We start from the raw sequence: 23,814 nt of genomic DNA, 5'->3' as shown, positions 1-23,814 counted from the left end.
CATATACAAAAATTAACTCAAGATGGATCATAAACCTAAATGCAAAGCTAAAACTATAAAATTTCTAGAGGACCTGAGAAAAACAAAAAGATACATGTACCCCAATGTTCACTGCAGCCCTATTTACAATAGCTAGAACATGGAAGCAACCTAGATGTCCATCAACAGGTGAATGGATAAAGAAGATGTGGTACATATATACAATGGAGTATCATTCAGCCATAAAAAAAAACAAAATTGGGTCATTTGTATTGATGTGGATAAACCTAGAGTCTCTGTCATATAGAGTGAAGTTAGAGAAAAATAAATATCATATATTAACATCCACTGGATCATCAAAAAAGCAAGACAGTTCCAGAAAAACATCTACTTACTGCTGCTTTATTGACTATACAAAAGCCTTTGACTGTGTGGATCACAACAAACTGTGGAAAATTCTTCAGGAGATGGGAATACCAGACCACCAGACCTGCCTCTTGAGAAATCTGCATGCAGGTCAGGAAGCAACAGTTATTTTTTAAATTTATTTATTTTAATTGGAGGCTAATTACTTTACAATATTGTAGTGGTTTTTGCCATACATTGACATGAATCAGCAACATCAACAGTCAGAACTGGACACAGAACAACAGACTAGTTTCAAATAGGAAAAGGAGTACATCAAGGCTGTATACTGTTATCCTGCTTATTTAACTTATATGCAGAGTACATCGTGTGAAATGCTAGGCTGGATGAAGCACAAGCTGGAATCAAGATTGCCGGGAGAAATATCAATAACCTCAGATATGCAGATGACACCACCCTTATGGCAGAAAGCGAAGAAGAACTAAAGAGCCTCTTGATGAAAGTGAAATAGGAGAGTGAAAAAGTTGGCTTAAAACTCAACATTCAGAAAACTAAGATCATGGCATCCAGTCCCATCACTTCATAGGAAATAGATGGGGAAAAAGTGGAAACAGTGGCTGACTTTATTTTTCTGGGCTCCAAAATCACTGCAGATGGTGACTGCAGCCATGAAATTAAAAGACGCTTGCTCCCTGGAAGAAATGTTATGACCAACCTAGATAGCATATTAAAAAGCAGAGACGTTACTTTGCCAACAAAGGTCTGTTTAGTCAAGGATATGGTTTTTCCAGCAGTCATGTATGGATGTGAGAGTTGGACTAAAAGAAAGCTGAGCGCCAAAGAATTGATGCTTTTGAACTGTGGTGTTGGAGAAGACTCTTGAGAGTCCCTTGGACTGCAAGGAGATCAAACCAGTCCATCCTAAAGGAGATCAGTCCTGAGTGTTCATTGGAAGGACTGATGCTGAAGCTGAAACTCCAATACTTTGGCCACCTGATGTGAAGAGCCAACTCATTGGAAAAGACCCTGATGCTGGGAAAGATTGAAGGTGGGAGGAGAAGGGGATGACAGAGGATGAGATGGTTGGATGACATCACCGATTCAATGGACATGAGTTTGGGTAACCTCCAGGAGCTGGTGATGGACAGGGAGGCCTGGCGTGCTGCAGTCCATATATATATATTGGGGATATATGTATACCTATAGCTGATTCACTTTGCTGTACAGCAGAAACTAATACAACATTGTAAAGCAATTATATTCCAAGTTTTAAAAAATAAATAAAACTTCTAGAAGAAAAAAGAAAAAAATTGTAGTGACTTTGAGTTTGGAAAAAATGTCTTAAATAGGAACCAAAAAGGACACACTATAATACAAAAAAATATATATATATTAAAGCTTATTTAAAATATTTATTCTTCAAAAGACATTTTTACAAATATGAAAAGGCAAGTCTTCAGGAGAAAATATTTAGAAAATATGTATTTGAGACTTTTATCTAGAATATATAAAGAACCCTCAAGACTCAATACTAAGATAAACAACTCTTTTAAAAGAGCAAAAAAATTTCAACAGCCAAATAGAAGATAGCAAATAAGGACATGAAAAGATCCTCAACCCCATTAGTCATTAGGGAAATACAAATTAAGGTCATCCTGAGATATTACTTCCTACTCATTAGAATGGCTAAAAATTTCAAAAATTATTGACCATACCAAGTGCTGGGGAGGATATAGAGCAAACGGAACTCTCATACACTGCTGATGGGAATGTAAAATGGTACAAATGCACTGGAAAGCAGTTTGGCAGTTGGTCAAAAAGTTAAATATATACATACCATATGGCCAGATAGGAGGCAATCATCAACTACATTACATGTGAGTTCACATTTTTGCAGGGCATGTTATGGGGTTTCTTGATATTGTTTCAGATTCAGGCAACAATTAAAGGGTGATTATTCATTTTTTTCTTATGGTTCTTTAAAAGGAGCTTAATAACAATGCCTTAAAAGTACATTTGGGGGACTTCCCTGGTGAGCCAGTGGTTAAGAGTCTGCCTGTCAATGCAGGGAACATGGATTCAATCCCTTGTCTGGGAAGATTCCATATGCCACAGGACAACTACGCCCGTGCACCACAAAGCCTACCAAAGCCTGCAAGCTCTGGAGCCTGTGCTCCGCAACAAGAGAAGCCACTGCAACGAGAAGCCTGCACACCACAACTAGAGTAGCCCCCACCCGCCACAATTAGAGAAAACCTGTGCGCAGCAACAAAGACCCAGTGCAGCCAAAAAGAATAAACATAATGAATAAATGAATTATTTTTTTAAAGTACACATGGATTTACAAAGCATATGTATTTCACTTAATCTTTCCATCAATTTTGTGAAACAGGTAAGGGAGAAAGGACTTACTATCCTCTCTCATAGAGGGACAAATGAAAACTCAGTAAAGCTGAGGAGCTTACCCAGCATCATACAACAGATTTAAGATATGATAATGTGATATATAATATGATAGGAGAGTTTGAGTGCAAACCAAACTCAAATGTTTTTCTAACTCATGATGCCTCCTAGAAAACTACATGCCAATATGGAGTCTTTTTTAAAAAAGAGAAAGATAGACTATTACTGAATGCCCAGTAATTATCTTTAGTATTGTTTTTATGTACAACTAATGTACAAAAAAAGGTGGCAAAAATTAAACTTTTAAAATCTAAAAGTTTCCTATTTATAAAGTTTACATAGCTTTTTAAAAATGTTTATTTTATTTATTCATCTTGGCTGCCTTGGGTCTAGTTTTAACATGAGGGTTTAATTGCTCCCTGGCATGTGGGATCTTAGTTCCCAGACCAGGGATTGAACCTGCATCCTCTGTACTGCAAAGCAGGTTCTTAACCACTGGACTACCAGGGAAGTCCCTATAAAGTTTACATAGTTTTATATAAACTTTATCATTTTCTTCTACTTATAGGCAGTGATGCTACTTTCAGTCGATGATAAAGATAGATATTTGCTTTTTAAAATACATTAAAGTTAAAAAAGAGTACATCTAAAGAAAAATTAAGTAAATTACAGTACAGGTAACACATAAATAAGGCAAAATTCATTAAGGTGGCTCTTGAAACATGCATTTTGAAAGCTTTATACATATCACCATGAACAGAACAATGCAAATTCCGTTTTTGTGAAGAAAAGTAAGAAATCACAACTGAGTTTCCCTTAGTTGGCTTTACTGGAAAGGAACCTATGCAACAATCATTTGGACTTGTCCTTTATCTCCAGGCAGAGGACTGATTCTTTCTGTCTCAGGATGCACACTAATAAACCTTGGAGGGTCATAGCGCCACAGCTGGACAAGTTCAGCTAAGATTAATGGTGCCAGTTCCACTCAACAACAACAACAAAAAAACCCAATCAAAAAATGAGCAGAAGCCCTAAACAGACATTTCTCTGAAGAAGACATACAGATGGCCAAAACCACATGAAAAGATGCTTAACGTATCTAATTATTAAAAAAATGCAAGTCAAAAATACAATGAGGTATTATGTCACACCAGTCAGAATGGCCATCATTAAAAAGTCTGTAAATAAGAAATGGTGGAAAGGGTGTGGAGGAAAGGGAACCATCTTACACAGATGGGAATGTAAACTGGTGCAGCCACTATAGAGAACAGTATGGAGGTTCCTCCAAAAGGTAAAAAGAGTCGCTGTATCATCCAGCAATCCCACTCCTAGGCATATACCCAGATAAAACTGCATTTCAAAAAGATGCATACACCCCTATGTTCATAGCAGCACCATCTGCACTAGCCAAGACATGGAAACAACCTACATGTCTGGTGACAGACAAATGGACAAAGAAGATGTGGTCCACATACACAATAGAATACTATGCAGCCATCAAAAAGATGTCATTTTAAAAAAGCAATGCCATCAGCCATCAAAAAGATGGCATCAAAAAGACTGGCATTAGGCATCAACAAAGCCATCAAAAATATGCCATAAAAAAAAACCAATGCCATTTGCAGCAACATGGATGGACCCAGAGATCACCATACTAAGCGAAGGAAGTCAGAAAGAAAAAGACAAAAAGCATGTGATATCACTTAAATGTAGAAACTAAAATACAATACAAATCAACACATCTACAAAAACAGACTCACAGATATAGAGAACAGACTTGTGGTTGCCAAGAGGAGTGAGCAGGGGAGGGAAGCAATGGGAGTTTGAGTTTAGCAGAGGCAAACTGTTAGATATAATATGGTTAAATGAGAAGATCCTATTGTACTGCACAGGTAACTAAATTTAATACCCTGTGACAAAAATACCCTGGAAAAGAATATTAAAAACAATATATGTTTATGTATAATTGAGCCCCTTTGCTGTACAGAAAAAACTTACACAACACTGTAAATCAACTATACTTCAATAATTCTTTTTAAATGTGCTAGTTCCAACTGCTCTACTGTGCTCCTTCTCTTAAGGATCCTCACCCTCTGACCTCACAGATGAGGTCCGGGAGCTAAAAGCTATGAGCAGCCTCTCTGAGAATTTATATACCAGCCCCTGTTTGGGTAGACCTAAGCCTGTGAAACATAAAGTAGGCGATCATATGAAGTCATAAAATGGGCTAGTGAAGGAATCAGTGAAAGACTTTAGTTACAACTATAATCCTGAAGCATGCTGTAAACCCCCAATACAGGTCTCTTTCCCCTTTTTGACAGGATGTTCAAGACAGCACCACAGAAGGGTGCTTACTAGTCTTGAAAATTACCAAACACTTCAAAAAGGTAATGACGTTTTTCTTGTTTTCTTAAACAATAGTCAAAAAGCAAGATATTTTTAAAACTCTGTGAGCTTCTCTAGTAACAATCCAATGGCAACAACTATTCTTTAGATAACTGCCACAATACTTGCTCCAACCACTAACAACAGTTACTCTTAAGCAGTGGTTCTAGCAGTCTAGTCCCAGAACAGGCATGACCTAGGAACTTGTTAGAGATGCAAATACTCGAGCCTCACCCAGAACAAAATCTGGGAGAGGGGCCTAGCAGAGGGTTTTAGCAAGGCCTGCAGGGGGTTCTAAGCAAGCTAAAGTTTGAGGACCACTCTCAGTGACTATCAGAGTGTGGTCTAAGATGAATATGTGCCTTGTAAGTAATCAAAGAACTAACTTCTTGTCACATTTTAACACTGATATTAAAAGTTCTAAGTAGGGCCTCCCCAGTGGTCCAGTGGTAAAGAATCCACCTGCCAGTGCAGAAGACACAGGTTCAATCACTGATCCAGGAAGATCCTACAGGCCATGGAGCAACTAAGCCCACGTGCCAGAACTATTGAGCCTGTGCTCTAGAGCCCGAGAGCTACAACTACTGAGTCCACAGGCCACAACTACTGAAGCCCACATGCCCTAGAGTCTGTGCTATGCTACAAGCTTCTCCACAGTGAGAAGCTCACACACTGCAACTACAGAGAAGCCCCCGCTTTGTGCAACTAGAGAAAAACCTGTGCACATCAACGAAGACCCAACACAGCCAAAAAAATTTTTTAAAAAATTTTAAAGATGCTTTAAATAAAGGATTTCCTAACAGAAGTTCCCTTGGCCAGATGCCCACCAAATATCACAAATTCTCCTGGATGACTTCCCAGTATGGTCACCTGAGATAAAAGGGGAGAATTTCTGAGGGTAGTAGTTCACCTTTGCTCCCTCTCACCCCTCCTCTAATGACCTGTGTACCACAGAGCTCACTGTACAGCTATTTTAAAATGCACCATCTTATTCTAGCTTGAGTCTCAGGCTTTAAACCTCTTGGCGGGACTTCCCTGGTGGAACAGTGGGTAAGAATCCTCCTGCCAATGCAGGAAACACAAGTTCGATCCCTGGTCCAGGAAGATCCCACACTGCATGAAGCAACTAAGCCTGTGTGCCACCACTACTGAACCTGTGCTCTAGAGCCCGCAAGCCCCAACTACTGAGTTCACATGCCCTAGAGCCCATGTTCTGCAACAAGAGAAGCCACTGCAATGAGAAGCCCGTGCACTGCAACTAAGAGCAGCCCCGCTCACCACAACCAGAGAAAGCCCAAGTGCAGCAACAAAGACCCAGTGCCACCAAAAATAAAATAAATACACTATTAAAACAACAACAACAAACAAACACTTGGCAGTTAGCCTACAGGTACTCAGTCTCACTCAGTCACCCCCAGCAGCAGGTCAAACCCTCTCTGATTCCATTTCCAGCTGATGAGCTCCTTTTCTTGTCCCAGTCTTTCATTTGTTTATTCATTCACTCACAAAGTATTTACTGAGCATACAGTACTTCTCCAGGTACTGATAAAATAGCAGTGGGCATGGAGATGGTCTTCCCACTACAGAAGATCGTAGCTTCTATCTTGTTCACACATTTGCTAGCCTCCAGTTCAAAGTCTGAGCATGTTCTCACTGAGCTCCATGGGCGGCCGTGGCGCATGCTCCACAGGGCAGCCCATCGTGGTGGACAAAGCAGGGGTATGAGGTGAGAGGGACTTGAGATCGAATCCCAGATCTATCGGTCAGATAGGACATTTGACAAGTTACTTTCCAGTTCTCCAAGTGTCACCGGCCTTGTCAGCAGAGAGGGCACAAAAATACCCACCTTAACCAGTTTTTGCAAAGACTAACTAGAGTACATACAGGGCACAGCACCTAGCAGATGGAGAGCAAGTTCAAATCCCGTTTTCCTTTCCCTTAGAAAAGTAGGATCTTTTTCTGCTTGGGTCTAAAGCTCATCCTTTAACTTGAAGTCAAGTCTGTTCTCTTCATAACCACCTGAACTTTCATTCCACCTTTTAGATTTATTGCTGCGTCAGCATTTCTCAGGCTATGGTCTATAGGTCACCAACTTCAGAATTGCCTGGGCTATTTGTTAAAAATGCAGATGCCTGGGCTCCATGCTAGATTTAGGAGTTTGGGAGAGTGAGCAAAAACCTCTGCTGCTTACAAACTTTCCAGGTGATTCTTTGTACACTGGTTTAGCTGCTCTGCACTGTCTCCTCAAGGCTTTTCTTGCCTAAATTTTCACAAGTTATTATAAGGACTTCCTTGGTGATCCAGTAGTTAAGAATCCGCCTGTCAACACAGGCAATGTGGGTTCAATCCCTGGTCCGGGAACTAAGATCCCACATGCCACAGGGCAGCTAAGCCTGTGCGCCACAACTAGAGAGCAGCCCCACTCACCATAACTAGGGAAAGCCCACACAGCAACAAAGAGCCAGTGTGGCCAAAAATAAATAAGTAAATATAAACAAAGAAGTCACTACAAAGCCCTCTAACTGCCTGCTCTGCTCCTCACTTCACTCCCTCGAAGCTCTTCTTAAAGGGCAGCAGAGTGTCATGGTCAACAGATCAAGCTTGAGCACAAACAGATTTGAGATCCAATCCCAGCTTTAGCACTTACCAGTGGTTCTCAAAGCGTGGTTCCCCAGCAGCAGCCTCACCTGGGAACTTCTTAGAGACGTACATTCTTGGGTCTCACCCCATTGGACTGAATCAGGGGGTAAGGCCCAGCCACCTGTGTTTTAATAAGCCCTCTGGGTTATTCTAAGACAGACTCAAATGTGAGAAACACTGCCACTTACTAGCTCAACGATCTTCTGCAGATTCACAGCTTCTCTAAAGTAGCGGCCCCCAACCTTTTGGGCACCAGGAACTGGTTTTGTGGGAGACAGTTTTTCCATGGACTGGGGTGGGGATGGTTTGGGGATGATTCAAGTACATTACATTTACTGTGCACTTTATTTCTGTCATTACATCAGCTCCACCTCAGATCATCAGGCACTTGATCCTGGAGGCTGGGGACCCCTGGTCTAAAGCCTTCACTTCCTCACCTGTGAAATGCTAAAAGTATCAACCACATGGGGCTGTGATAGTGAAATGACAATAAAGATAAAGAACTTAGTGTACAGTAAGTACTTAATAAATATCTGCTGCTCTTAAGCAAACTGTCCTTTGTCCCATGGATTCTATTACATTTGGGATGTTTGTTTTTTGGGCTGGTGAGTGGAAACCATAGAATTATGCCATCTCAAATGGCTCAAGGCTCACCTGCTGGACTAGTCTTATTTTTCACTCCATCCCAATCGACAGAAACGCCACTCACTCCCTCCCTATCATTGCGCCTTCACTACTCCTATCTCACTTGCCCACAATATCCTTCCATTTTCTGCCCACAAAGAACCCATCGTACTTTTTCTGAAAGATCAGCTCAGGTCTGGGATTAGGTCTTGCCTGACTGCTTGAAGCCAAATGAATCTGCCCTTCTCAAAACTGTCAGCTATCATTTGTGCTGCAGGATTTAACCCCTAAGAACATGCATGCAAGCTACTGGTGGGTTTTTATTTCCTATCTAGTTGTCTTGTCTCTTTAATTATAGTGAACGCTCTTAGGAAACAGAGATAGCACCTTACAGTTCTTTTTACATCTCTTCCCTCTCCATCTCTGGTAGAGGCTAAAGGAATGAACAGTAAGTTCCTAGAGCAGAGCCAGGGCATACTTGGAGAAACTTTTAAAACACAGACTTTTGAGAATGATGATAATTACAGTAGCATAGGTTTTTCTATGACTTCACAGTTTTTAAAAAATGCAATGGTATGTTTAATGCAATCTAGTTGTCATAAACGGAGAAGGCAATGGCACCCCACTCCAGTACTCTTGCCTGGAAAATCCCATGGATGGAGGAGCCTGGTAGGCTGTGGTCCATGGGGTCACACAGAATCAGACACGACTGATGTGACTTAGCAGCAAGTAGTAGCAGCAGTTATCATAAAAAGCCCTGTTTGCACATGAGGAAACAGATTCAGACTGTTCTCATGACTCGCCCAGGCAGTAGAAAGTAAAGAAGAGAGCTGGGGTTGCAACTCCAGTGTCCTGCAACATCTTTTCCTTGGCTACTTTGCTTGGTCCAGTTGATCGACATCGGCGTTTACCCTTCCCGCCCCATGCGATCACCTCTAGATGCGTGTCTCCAATTTGAAGCAAGAGGTGCTCACATAATGATGGGCCTTTCTGCCACTTGAGATGTCAGGACAGGGCCCGCCGGAGAATAAGTAGTACAGCCTCACCTGGTGTCCCTAAGCGGGCTTGAGCAATGGTCAGTTTCTCATGGGGTGCTTGGCACAGACAACTTGTTTCATCTGCAAATGGGGCAGGTGCAGTCAGGGTCTAGAAGGAAAAAAGAGAAAAGGAGTAAATTCAGTCTGACAGCCTTGGCTTTGGCACTGACTTCCCCTGAAGTTTTACTTCTGTTGGCTACATGTGGATGATTAAGTAGAAGACATCCACTCAGTCTTTCAGAGAAATCTCGTACTGTTAGAAAGAAAAACAGGGATATTGTTCATGAAGGCTTTTTTTTTTTTTCCTGACTGATGCTTCAGCAATAAGCTCTCCAGCATGTACTATCTGCCAGGTACCAGACGTGGTGCCCTGAACATGTTATTTCCCCCAGGCCCTGCAATACCCTATGATGGCTAGACACTGCTCTCCTCCTATAGGCATTCTGTCCTTCTACAGCACAGGATGATATCATCTCTGCATCGCAGAAAAGGAAACTGAGGCTTAGCAGGATTAAGGAACATGCCAAGTCATGCCCCCTGGAAAGGCACGATGCTCAGCTTGGAGCATTTCACAAACAACCAGGGCAGACTTCAAACATTCAGACTTACCCACACCCGGGGGTACTCGGCTGGAAGGAATGCCATGGTCAGGAGTGTGGCAGACATCTGTATTTCACACACAGCGGCCTGGCCAATCACAAACTCTGACGTCTCTTTAGCGCAAAGGCCCAAGCAGTTATCTGTGCCCGGGGAGGGCCTAAAAGCCCAGCATTTCTGGCGGGCTGCAGATAACTGCTCCTCTCTGGTTGTTCCAACAGCCACCAACGGCTGGAGGCCCCGCCCCAGGCAGCTCGGGCTGGGGCTCTGGGGAGCGCTGTCAGAGAGATGTAGTCACTTGGAAGCCTGCCCAGGAAGTGGCTCTGCATTTTTGAGTCAGCCTCTTAAAATGAAAACCTCACTCTCTCTAGACAGAGGAAGACAAAGTGAGCCATATTTCTGTAAACAAGGGGCAAGTGCAATCCAGAATCCATCTGTCGTCTTTGAACTACGTCCTTACCATGGTCTTTGCTACCTCATCTTCAATATTTTTAAAGCTGAAGGTGACGAGTCACTGTGAACATTACTCATATTGCTGCATGAATTATTTCTTAGAGATAGACACAGGTGTTCCTTAACTTGGGAAGACTAAAGAATGATCCATACATGTGAAGGGGGCTTTGAGACTGCCATTCATTCACTCATTCACTTATATACATGTCAGGTGACATCTGAGAACTGGAGGTAGAAGCAAAGATAAGACCAGCCCCCATTCTGGAGGGACCCCCATGCTCCACTGACCTGCCCCTACCTTCTCCCCATTGTTGTACCTTTCGCCCTGGGAGCTGGAGTCCTGCACTAAAGTTGTCTGGAGACCTCTCAGTTGCCTGAGGCTTTCTTAACCCCCACCCTCCCATTCAGGGCTCTGAAAGCAAATCAAGACTTGAGACATGGATTCGGGAAATTTGAGCCTCTTACTGCTTCCCTTTGACATACATTAAGGTGACCTTGTAGGCCATGATGGGTCAGGGCCATATTTGTGAAGGAATAAAGGGGCTCAGGGGCAGGGATGACAGCAGAGGCTCTGTAGCCACAAAATGGGGGTTCAAATCCCCTTTGTAGCACTTAAAGGCTCTGTGTTCTAATTTGACTCTCCTGGTTGAAAGGAACAGATACTACAGCTAAGTCAAGAGATGAAGGCTTACTTTACAGCTATCCTGGCACACAAACTGTGGGGGAAAGGAGAAAGGGGCAGCACCTGGCCCTAGAGTGCTCTACAATGACCTGGCTGCTCTCTGCATGTCCGTCTTTCTGTCCCGCTCAGATTACTCTGTTTCCTTCCACTACATTCAAGTCTCTGCCTTCTCCTCCCTCCGAAACTTCAGCTTGAATATGGCCCATTGCAGCTTCCTCAGCCTCCTTGCCCAACATTCTTTCAACCAGCCTTTCAGTCCCAGCTCCTCCCTCCTCCTACACATGTTCTGCTTCTTCCCATGCTTCCCAATTCAAAATCCTAATGGAAAATCAACTTGACCAACTTCATCTGTTCAAATCAGGCCACAACCAGGGTTGGCTGGCACTCAGGTGCCACCTGGGGCCCAGTGGCTGAGGTTAGTGAAGGGAGGAGGACTAGTGAGGGAGGTCATGGGTAGCCTGTCATGGCCTCTTTAGCAGGAGCTGCCTTTGGGGCAAGAAATGCATCTGACTTTGGGGACATGCCTGCCATGCAAGTAGATCCGGGTTTGATCCCTGGGTGGGGAAGATCCCCTGGAGGAGGGCATGACAACCCACTCCAGTATTCTTGCCTGGGAAATCCCATGGACAGAGGAGCCTGGTGGGCTACAGTCCATGGGGTTGCAAAGAGTCTCACACAACTGAGTGACTAACACTTTCACTGGTGGTTAAGACTCCATGCTGCATGCTTCCAGTGCAGGGTGCCTGCTCAGGGAACTAAGATCCTGCGTGATGCAACTAAGATCTAGTGCAGCCAAATAAATATTTTTTTAAAAAGAAATGTATCTGACTTTGTGTGTTCTTAAAAGGAAGCTCCTCAACTTAGTTGAAACTCACTTTTATCTGTAAAATGGGTACCTATCTTATAGAGGTGTTGTGAAAAATGGGGATCAGGTATGTGAAGGACCTGGTACCCAATGACTTGGAGCCATTTCTAGTGCTTCTAGCTTCTATTAGTGTTCATTGTTATATATCATAGTATACACTATATATTATGAATAATTATATTTATTATGTAGTTCCCCATTGAAACAAGCAAACTGACTCATGAATGAATTTTTAGGACACAACCCAAATAGACAAATGAATTGGCAAATGGGGTTAACTTACATTAATGATTCATTAACCTTCAACGTATGTGGCCAGGGAATCTTTTTTACATGATCTAAAATAAATTACTAATTGGAGACCTTTTATGTGCTAGTCACAAACTTTATTAAAGATATAAGGTGTTGCTGTTTTCCAAGAAAGGTATCAATATATTTTAGAGGGTGTGAAATCTGGTAATTAGAGTTGTAAAGCAACAGTAGTTACTCAAAGGTGAAAACAGGTTTATGTGCACTGTGCATTTTGTTCTTAATCATTGTGACCTAGAAGTAAGATAACAGATGAAGCAAAGAGATGGAAGGCAGAGGATGCTCTTAAATGTACTTGTGAGCATGTGAGTAGTCCATTAACAGTAGTTGACATGGAGATGGGGTATTTCTTGTTATGTACAAGGCACTGTGCTTAGAATGGGGAGAGTGTAAAAATAAATGAATGTCAGACAGGCTTGTTCTCTAGGATACTTCCTAGGTTGAAATTCAAGCTCTACTTTCAGGAAGACTTTGGTTAAGGACCAGCTATCATCAACCAGCCCTGTGATCTGAGGCAGTTTTTTTGCAGCCTGAACATCGCAGAACCTCCTCCTCTGAGTCAGAGCAAATCATTTGATTTAGAAGGAATTCTAGGGCTTCCCTGGTGACTCAGTGGTAAAGAATCCACTTGGCAGGACATACAGGTTCGATCCCTGATCCAGGAAGATCCCACATGCCATGGAGCAAAAAACTTGTGCACCACACTACTGAGCCTGCGCTCTAGAGCCTGGGAGCCTTACTGGGAGCCTTACCTACTGAGCCTGCGCTCTAGAGCCCGGGAGCCCCACCTACTGAGCCTGCGCTCTAGAGCCCGGGAGCCCCACCTACTGAGCCTGCGCTCTAGAGCCCGGGAGCCCCACCTACTGAGCCTGCGCTCTAGAGCCCATGCTCCACAACAAGAGAAGCCACTGCAATGAGAAGCCCGTGCATCGCAACTAGAGAGTAGTCCTCGCTTGTTGCAACTAGTGGAAAAAAATATACACAGCAACAAAGACCCAGCATATCCAGAAATAAATAAATACATTTAGAGAAGGAATTCTATGCTATCAGGTTGTCCCCTCCACCTACAAATGGCAGACCAACCTCAGGACAACAGGATTAAGACAGCCAGAGGCTCGAGAGGGACCCTGACTGGTTCATCCTGGCCTCCAGGCTCTATATCAGCCTGCAGGACACCCAGGCCCCCATCTATTCCTCACTGTTTGCCAGAGCTAGGATGGTTCCAGGGATTCTCTGGTCTAGGCCCTACATGAGACATAAAACTGAGGCCCAATAACATAACATACAAACCTTCAAGTGCTTACCTAGTGCCATGTACCATCTATATGCTATCATATGTATTAGTTCATTTAATTTGTACCCTGAGAGGCAGGTACTGCCTCCACTGAACTGTAAAGGACCTGTCTTCAACAGTGACACCAAGTGGCAGCAAGAAGCAACAGCAGGGGTAGATCCCTCAGACTCAGTGACCTTTTGGGCTCCCTTTGAACTGAGGACACACTAGGATTCTAAGAGAATCAGGACAAAGGGGTCTCAAAAACAAGATACTGGACTTCTCACTAATTAGAAAAGTGACGGGGGAGCAAACAATTGAAAAAACAAAAGCATGGGACTTCATTTTTACCCAGACTTAGTGAAATAGGCCAACAAGCCTCAGCTTAAGACTCCAAATCACCAGATCACATTGTCGAGTGTTTACTAACTAGCACATTCTGTGTGTTTCATATGATGCCAGATGTTTATAGGATAGATAAAGGGGTGGGGGAGGAAATAAGAAAGGGAAAAACAAAATTGGCTGTGGGGCAGCAATCCTCAAAGGTGAAGGGTGGCCTTTTTAGAATAGGAAGAGGTATTAGTTTGAACAGGCATATTAAATTTTTAGCAATTTTATATATGAGGGAAAATTCTACCCTCTTCAACATACAAATCATCTAAATTAAGCCTCTTAACTGATAGAGATCATCAGAGGATAGACTATGCCCCCTTAGGAAGCCATATACCAAATTCGGGGCTAGAGAGGCCCATGAAATTTTTATGTTTAGAAGAGAGTGAGGATTTTTAAAGGGTTAAGAAGTCCTGGCCCAGCGCCCTGAACCTCTCATATGCAAAGGCCTTGCCAGACCACAGAGTTGGAGCTAGACTGCAATAAAACTTGTACCTAATTTAAGATTTCAGAACACCCAGTCATTGCATGTGGACATATTGCCTATACAAAGCTCTGGTTATGCAAACTACATGGCAGTGCCACATGAAAGCATGTTCCCATCAGTCTTCTTAAGGGGGAGGACTAGATACTGGGCATTTCATTTGCAGAATATGTTCAACTGGACATTATCAACTATTTACTTAAAAGCTATTCAGTTCAGTTCAGTTCAGTCGCTCAGTCGTGTCTGACTCTTTGCGACCCCATGAATCGCAGCACGCCAGGCCTCCCTGTCCATCACCATCTCTAGGCACTATATAAAATATACAATACAAACATTACTTGAGTGCAAAAGTGGTCAGTAGAACCTCTATTTATGCACTAGGCATCTCTGACTGACAACAGGCTCAATCACACAGCAAGTTAATCAACCAATCAAAATTTAGCATGGTACTACTGAGGGTGACAGGCCAACTGCAAAGCTACTTGTTTAAGCTAAGCTACTTTTAACTACAGTGGGGCTATTCAGTCAGGCCTGAGTTCAAATCCTAGTTCCATAAATCAGTGGCCATTTGATTTTCTAAATTTGAGTTTTAGAAAATTGCTGGTCCTTAACCTCTCTAACCTGCAGTATCCTCATCCAGAACATCCATAAAAGAATGATAATAAAATGATCTATCTCAGGACTTCCCTGGGAATTCCCCAGGAATTTCCCAGTGGTTAGAATCCACCTTCCAATGAAGGGGACATGGATTTGATCCCTGGTGGGGAACTCTGACCCCACGTGCTATGGGGCAACTAAGCTCACACACTGCAACTAGAGAAAGCCCGCATGCCACAACAAAGACCCAGCACAGCCAAAAATAAAAGAAAAAATAACAATAAAAAGGAGCAGTCGTTTTGAAAAAAAAAAATTTATCTCATGAAGTTGTTGTGAGGAGTAAATGAAATGATGTATGCGTGATTAACGTCTTCCTTCTGCCTCTCCACAATACATACTCTCCCCCCTTCTTTACTCCTCAGCGTATGGCTTTCTGTATGGACTCCACCACTGGGTTCTCTTGCTTTCCTGCTTCCAACTGGGTTGGGTCCATGGGAAGCATGCAAAATGCTGGAGGGTAGAACAAGAGGGTACTCATCTTGCTGGTATCCTCCCTGAGAGGAACCAGTATGCTAGTCCCACCCTCTGCCTGAGAGCCATAGCTCCATGAGCTTCTGGTAACCGCATTCTCCCCGTAGCCCTTTCCTGCCTAGGGCTGGCAATGTGTCAAGGCCTCCCAGTGTCTCTAGGCTTCAGGTACTATACCCATACTATACTTTGAGGTTTCCTTAAACTCTATGCATGCCTTTAAAAAGAGTCCCTTTGTTACTGCTGCTGCTAGTAAGTCACGTCAGTTGTGTCCTACTCTGTGTGACCCCATAGACGGCAGCCCACCAGGCTCCCCCATCCCTGGGATTCTCCAGGCAACAACACTGGAGTGGGTTGCCATTTCCTTCTCCAATGCATGAAAGTGAAAAGTGAAAGTGAAGTCGCTCAGTCATGTCTGACTCTTTGCAACCCCATGGACTGCAGCCCACCAGGCTCCTCCATCCATGGGATTTCCCAGGCAAGAGTACTGGAGTGGGGTGCCATTGCCTTCTCCGAGTCCCTTTGTTAAGCTGTCTCCAAATTCCCCCTTTAGAGTAAGCCGTCTATGTCTCGCCAAGGCCTTGACTGATATGGTGTATATAACAGTATGATGCCAGGCTCAATAAATTTAGCCAATAAATGCTGATGAGGCATGTTAAAAAGCACAGATATCAATTGAAAAGTGAATCACCCATAGTTAATAAAGTCATAATTGTCTAAAGAATGTCTTCCAGTTGGAAAGACTTGTACAACAACAGAACATTTTAGTCAGGATATGCAAGAGAGAAGAGAAAGAAAGACTCTCCTTCTCCTATGGAGGTCTTTGGCTTTAGGACTGACTGACTTTAGAACTGTAAAATCAGAAACACAAAAAGATGGCCCAAAGTTCATCCTTCAGTCCCATGCTGTCGGGTTTGTATCTACTTGTCACTGAATGTATTTTTTTAATGCCTGATTTTATTTGGGATCAGAGTATTTTAATCTTCTGAAAACAGAGAGTAAAGACAAAGTAGATCTCAGAGGTGACTAGAGGCCTAACACATGTGAATCACTGGACTCTTGGACGGTGTTATTGATGACAAAGAATCTCAGACCAGGCAGCTGGTGCAAAGACTCAACAAAGAGCAGTGGCACACAGGAAGAGGAGGCCCAGTACACAGCGCAGTACCAAGAAATACCCCATTTTTCACTTGACTAAGTATGGCTCACACATATTCTAAACTAACAGGCACGATTAAAAATAGCAAGATAGATACACCTGCACAGACAGGGAACAATTTCTAAGATATTTTGCTGAATGCAAAAGGCAAGTGACAAAACAATATGTACACATGTTATATATAGTATGATATCATTTATGGTTAGAGAGAACTAGGGAACTGTGTAGAAATAGGTGAGAACTGTGCTGTCCAATACCACACAGTCATTAGCCATATGTGACAATTTAAATTCAAGTTATGATTTGTCATCATCACTCAGTCATGTCCGACTCTTTGTGACCCCATAGACTACACCACGCCAGGCTTCCCTGTCCTAAACCATCTCCCAGAGCTTGCTCAAACTAATGTCCATTGAGTTGGTGATGCCATCCAACCATCTCACCCTCTGTCACCCCCTTCTCCTCCTGCCTTCAGTCTTTCCCAGCATCAGGGTCTTTCCCAATGAGTTGGGCCTTCGTATCAAGTGGCCAAAGTATTGGAGCTTCAGCTTCAGCATCAGTCCCTCCAATGAATATTCAGGATTGATTTCCTTTAGGATTGACTAGTTTGATCTCCTTGCAGTCCAAGGGATTCTCAGGAGTCTTCTCCAACACCACAGTTCAAAAGCATCAATTCTTAGGCACCCAGCCTTCTACAATGAAGCAGATGTTTTTCTCTAGCTTTTTCTATGATCCAACGGATGCTGGCAATTTGATCTCTGGTTCCACTGCCTTTTCCAAATCCAGCTTGCAAATCTGGAAGTTCTTGGAAACAATGCCCAGTTGTGGATGTGGCTGGTGGTGAAAGTAAAATCTGATGCTGTCAAGAGCAATATTGCATAGGAGCCTGGAATGTTAGGTCCATGAATCAAGGTAAAGTGCATGTGGTCAAACAGGAGACAGCAAGAGTGAACATTGACATTTTAGGAACCAGTGAACTAAAATGGATAGGGGGCTTCCCAGGTAGCGCTGGTGGTAAAGAACCCACCTGCCAATGCAGGAGACATAAAAGATGCGGGTTTGATACCTGGGTTGGGAAGATCCCTGGAGAAGGGAACGGCAACACACTACAGTATTCTTGCCTAGAGAATCCCATGAACAGAGGAGCCTAGTGGGCTATGGTCCAAGGGGTCGCACAAAGTTGAACATGACTGAAGTGACTTAGCATGCACCAAATGGACAGAAATGGGCGAATTTAATTCAGATGGCCATTATATCTACTACTGTGGGAAAGAATCCCTTAGAAGAAATGGAGTAGCCCTCACAGTCAACAAGAGAGTCCGAAATGCAGTACTTGGGTGCAATCTCAAAAATGACAGAATGATCTGTTTGTTTCCAAGGCAAACCATTCAATACCACAGTAATCCAAGTCTATGCCCTAATTGGTAATGTTGAAGAAGCTGAAGTTGAACAGTTCTATGAAGACCTATAAGACCTTCTAGAACTAACATAAAAATAATATGTCTTTTTCATCATAGGGGACTGGAATGCAAAAGTAGAAAGTCAAGAAACACCTGGAGTAACAAGCAAATTTGGCCTTGGAGGATAAAATGAAGCAGGACAAAGGCTAACATAGTCTTGTCAAGAGAATGCATTGGTCATAGCAAACACCTTCTTCCAAAGCCACAAGAGACAGCTCTACACATGGACATCACTGGATGCTCAATACTGACATCAGATTGATTATATTCTCTGTAGCCAAAGATGGAGAAGCTCTATACAGTCAGCATAAACAAGACTGGGAGCTGACTATGGCTCAGATCATGAACTCCTTACTGCAAAATTCAGACTTAAATTGAAGAAAGTAGAGGAAACCACTAGACCATTCAGGTATGATCTAAATCGAATCCCTTATGATTATACGGTGGAAGTGACAAACAGATTCAAGAGATTAGATCTGATAGACAGAGTGCCTGAAGAACTATGGACGGAGGTTTGTAACATTGTACAGGAGGCTGTGATAAAAACCATTCCCAAGAAAAAGAAATGCAAAAAGGCAAAATGGTTGTCTGAGGAGGCCTTACAAATAGCTGAGAAAAGAAGAGAAGCAAAAGGCAAAGGAGAAAAGGAAAGATATACCCATTTGAATGCAGAGTTCCAAAGAATATCAAGAGGAGATAAGAAAGCCTTGTTAAGTGATCAGTGCAAAGAAACAGAGGAAAATAGAATAGGAAAGACTAGAGATCTCCTCAAGAAAATTAGAGATACAAGGGAACATTTCATGCAAAAATGGGCACAATAAAGGACAGAAACAGTATGGACCTAACAGAAGCAGAAGATATTAAGAAGAGGTGGAAGAATACACAGAAGAACTATACAAAAAAGATCTTAGTAACCTGGATAATCATGACGGTGTAATCACTCACCTGGAGCCAGATATCCTAGAGTGTGAAGTCAAGTAGGCCTTAGGAAGCATCACTAGGAACAAAGCTAGTGGAGGTAATGGAATTTCAGCTGAGCTATTTCAAATCCTAAAAGATGATGCTGTTAAAGTGCTGCACTCAATATGCCAGCAAATTTGGAAAACTCATCAGTGGCCACAGGACTGGAAAAGGTCAGTTTTCACTCCAATCTCAAAGAAGAGCAATGCCAAAGAATGTTCAAAGTACCACACAAGTGCACTCATTTCACATGCTAGCAAAGTTATGGTTAATTAAATTTATATAAATTAACTCAGTTTCTCAGTTCCACTAGCCATATTTCAATTGCTCAATAACCACATGTGGCTAGTGGCTACTGCATTATCACAGATGTAGAACATTCCAATCATCACAGAAAGTTCTATTGGACAGCACTGGCCTAGAAAAATTCACAATGAGTTGTTAACTGGGGTTATCTCTGGGGAAGAAATTAGCATTAGGAGAATAGACAAAAAACTGTTTTCATTGTTTACTCCATATATATATCTGTTATTTTGTTTTATTTTTACCATGAGAACACACTGATGTAATGCATATAATTTAAAAATAAATTTAAAGAAATATTTCCTCCTCTGTGATTTCAGAGTTGCAGAAAACTTAATCAAGGATCACAGTCCTGAATATGTAGGGTGGAAGCTATCTAAGAGGAAATGAGTACTTCAAAAAATAACAACTATTATCTATAAACTCACTGTTACATAACATTATTCCCAGGTATGTGGAACATTTAAAACCCATTTGATAACCAACAAGGACCTACTGTATAGCACAGGGAACCCTACTCAATATTCTGTGATAACCAATATTATAGAAAGGAATCTAAAAAAGAAAAGAATGAACATATGTATAACTGAATCACTTTGCTGTATACCTGAAACTAACACAACATTGTAGATCAACTATACTCCAATAAAATTTAAAATTTTAAAAATTTATCTGTGCTTTTAAAAACCATTTATATTGTCTTCATAGTACCCACCCATCATTTATTTTTCCAACAAACACTACTTTGAATGCTTGCTGTATGCCAGGCACTGTTTTAAGTTCTGAGGATACACAGGGGGAACAAAACAGACAAAAAAATCCTGCCCTTGTGATGCTTGAAGACAATAAACAACAACAAAAAGATCATAAAATGTGTAGTATGTTAAAAGGAGATAAGTTCTACAGAAAAAAAAAGACAATGAAGGGGAAAAGGGAGCTAGGGGCTATAACTTTAAGAAAGTTGATACATGTGTAAATATATAAAAGATCAATTGAGGCATGTGGTAAAAGAACACTCCAGGCAGAGCAAATAGCAAGTGCAAAGGCCCTGAGGCAAGAGCATGGCTGGCTTCTGCCAGCAATAACAAGAAGGCCAGTGTGCCTGGAGGAAATGAATAAAAAAGAAAAACAGTAGGAAATACAGCCAGAGAGGTGAGGCATAAGGAAGGGGATGGAAGGCAACCAGTACTGTGGGGTTTTTAGGATGCTATAAAGACTGGCTTTCACTCTGAGGAGATGGGAATCAGTACTAAGTTTTAAACAGCGACTTAGTTTTCACAGGACTACCTGGCTGCTATATTGAGCACAAACAGCAAGAAGTTAAAGGTGGAAGCAAGGAAACCCCTAACACATCTGGTATTGTGGCCAGGCAGGAGCAGATGAAGGCTGGGGCCAAAGTGAGGGATGGCAGTGGAAGGGTGAGATTCTGTATAGATTCTGAATAAATAAAATTTGGAATTGATTGGATGCAGTGTGTGAAAGAATGAGAGGATTCAGGATAATGCCACAGTTACTGGCCTGAAGAACTGGAAAGATGGGTACTGCCATTCCCTAGGATGGGGAGGACACTGGAAGTGGGGGTTTGACAGTGGGTGGTACAGGATGGTGAGATCAAGAATTCCCTTCTCAAACACACACTTTAATGTAGATTTGGGCTTTTGGTTTTTGGTGGGTTATTTTTGACTGCAAGGCATGTGGGATCCTAGTTCCCTGACCAAGGATCAAACCCTCATCCCCTGCAGTGGAAGCATGGAGTCCTAACCACTGGACCACCAGGGGATTCCCTTGATTTGTTTAATGTACAAGAAATGTGTCAAGAATATACAATGGGGAAAAGACAGCCTCTTCAATAAGTGATATCAGGGAAATGGGACAACAACATGCAAAAGAATCAAACCAGACTACTCTCTCACGTCACACAGAAAAGTAAATTTGAAATGGATTAAAGACTTAAATATAGGATCTGAAACCGTAAAACTTCTAGTATAAAACTCAGGCAGTGAGCTCTTTCATGTTGATCTTAGTAGCAGTTTGTGGGCGCAGGGGGAGGTGTGTCTTCTCAGGAAAGGGAAACATAGGCAAGGATAAATAAATGGGGGACTTCCCTGGTGGTCCAGTGGTTAAGACTCTGTGCTCCCAATGCAGGGGGCACAGGTTCAATCCCTGATTGAGGAACTGAGATTGTGCATGCCACACAGCACAGCCAAATAAATAAACAAAGGGACTTCAAATTAAAAAGCTTCTGAACTGTTGGTGGGAATGTAAATTGGAATGTAAACTATGGAGAATAGTTTGGCAGTTCCTCAAAAAATTAAGAACTGAACTATCATATGGCCTAGCAGTTCCACTTCTGGGTATCTATCCAAAGAAAATGAAAATGCCAATTGGACCTCTTTGTTCATTACAGCTTTATTTACAATAGCCAACACACACAAGCAACCTAAGGGTCCACCAATAGATGACTGGGTAGAGAATTCCCTGGCGGTCCAGTGGTTAGGGCTCCGCACTTCCATGCAGGTGGTACAAGTATGATCCCTGGCTGGGGAGCTAAGAGCCTGCATGCTGCATGGCCCCAAAATAAATAAGTACAAAAAAATAGATGAATGGATAAAGATGTGGTATGTATGAATATATGTGTTTATATATATGTATATATATACAAACATACATACACACACAATGGAATATTAGTCATTAAAAAAGAATGAAATGTTGCCACTTGTGAAGACATGGATGGATCTAGAGGGTATTATGCTAAGTGAAATAAATCAGACAGAAAGACAACTACTGTATGATTTCACTTATATGTGGAATCTAAAAAAAACAAATGCACAAATGTAACAGAACAGAAACAGAGTATCAACACAGAGAACAAACAGGTGGTTGCCAGAGGGGAGAGGTGTGAGGGCAGTAAAGAAATAGGTGAGGGATATTAAGAGATGCAAACTTCCAGGTGCAAAATAAATGAGTCACAGATATAAGGGGTACAGTGTGGGAAATATAGTTTATAACTAGGCAATATCTTGGTAGGGTGATATATCATAATTAGACTTACTGTGGTTATCATTTTGAAGTGTATAGCGATACTGAATCACTACGTTGTGTAACAGGAAGATTGTGTCATAGGTCAATTATACTTCAAAAATAAAGAAACAAACTCATAGAAGAGATCAGATAGGTGTTACCAGAGGTAGGGGATTGGAGAAGGGGGTAACTGATGAAGGGGGTCAAAAGGTATACATTTCCAGTCATAAGAAAAATAAATACTACGGATGTAATGAACAACATGATAAATATCATTAACACTGCTATATGTTACATATAAAAATTGTTAAGGGAATAAATCCTAAGTGTTCTCATCACAAGGAAAAAATTATTTTTCTATTTCTTTAATTTTTTATCTATAGGAGATGACTGATGTTAACTAAACCTACTGTGATAATCATTTCATGTTGTATGTAAGTCAAATCATTATGTTGTATACCTTAAACTTATACAGTGCCATATGTCAATTTTATCTCAATAAAACTGGAAGAAAAAATAAAATTTAATGTAAAAAAAGAATTCTGTTCTCACACATTTGGTTTGACATGCCTATTAGATATCCAAGTGGAGATGTCAGGTGGGCAGTTGGTTGTACAAGTCTGGAGTTTGGGATGGAGGACTAAGCTAGCAATACACATTAAGAAGCCATTGGAATTTAAATGATACTTAAAACCACTAGGCTAGATTCATTCATTCATTCATTCAGGGTGAGTGCAGATTGAAGAGAGGTCCCCATGGGCACTTGAGGAGACAATGTATATTTATGGCCTGTCTCCCCCAACTACAATGGAAACTCCAAAAAACAGGGACTAAGTCTGTTCTATTCACTACTAAATCCATACTTTCTAAGGCAGTTGCTTAGTCATGTCTAACTCTTTTGTGACCCTTTGGACTGTACCCCACCAGGCTCCTCTGTCCATGGGATTTCCCGGCCAAGAATACCAGAGCGGGTTGCCATTTCCTTGTCCAGGAGATCTTCCCAATCCAGCGATCAAACCAGTATCTCCTACACTGGCAGGCAGATTCTTTACCACTAAGCCTCCAGGGAAGCTATTCTAAGGCAGTATCTGACATATAAAATGTCCTCAATAAATATTTGCTGAATGGGGAATTTTAAAGTCACTGGAGAATGACTACTGATAAAAAAAAAAAAAAACTAGAGAAAGAATGATTATTGATAAAGATTAAACTGATGTAAGGCCATTATCTTCATTACCTCCACCATAGTTTGGCCCCAGGTAAATAACAGGGAGAGAACAAAGCTCCACCCATGAA

General features: G+C 41.9%; 1 protein-coding gene across 2 annotated transcripts in view; it reads right to left on the bottom strand.

Annotated features, from left to right (window-relative positions):
- Positions 1–23,814, bottom strand: part of PCYT1B (phosphate cytidylyltransferase 1B, choline) — a 142,893-nt gene that overhangs the window by 70,583 nt on the left and 48,496 nt on the right. For both annotated transcript variants that reach the window (XM_040266634.1, XM_040266632.1), the window contains exon 2: positions 9,444–9,543. In XM_040266634.1, the coding sequence (XP_040122568.1) occupies positions 9,444–9,543 (100 nt within the window). The remainder of the gene's footprint in view (positions 1–9,443; positions 9,544–23,814) is intronic.

This window comes from Oryx dammah, unplaced genomic scaffold (assembly GCF_014754425.2).
Source record: "Oryx dammah isolate SB20612 unplaced genomic scaffold, SCBI_Odam_1.1 HiC_scaffold_23, whole genome shotgun sequence".
NCBI lineage: Eukaryota > Metazoa > Chordata > Mammalia > Artiodactyla > Bovidae > Oryx > Oryx dammah.
The sequence above is the reverse complement of the archived record's forward strand: the minus strand, read 5'-3'. Positions and strand labels throughout refer to the sequence as shown.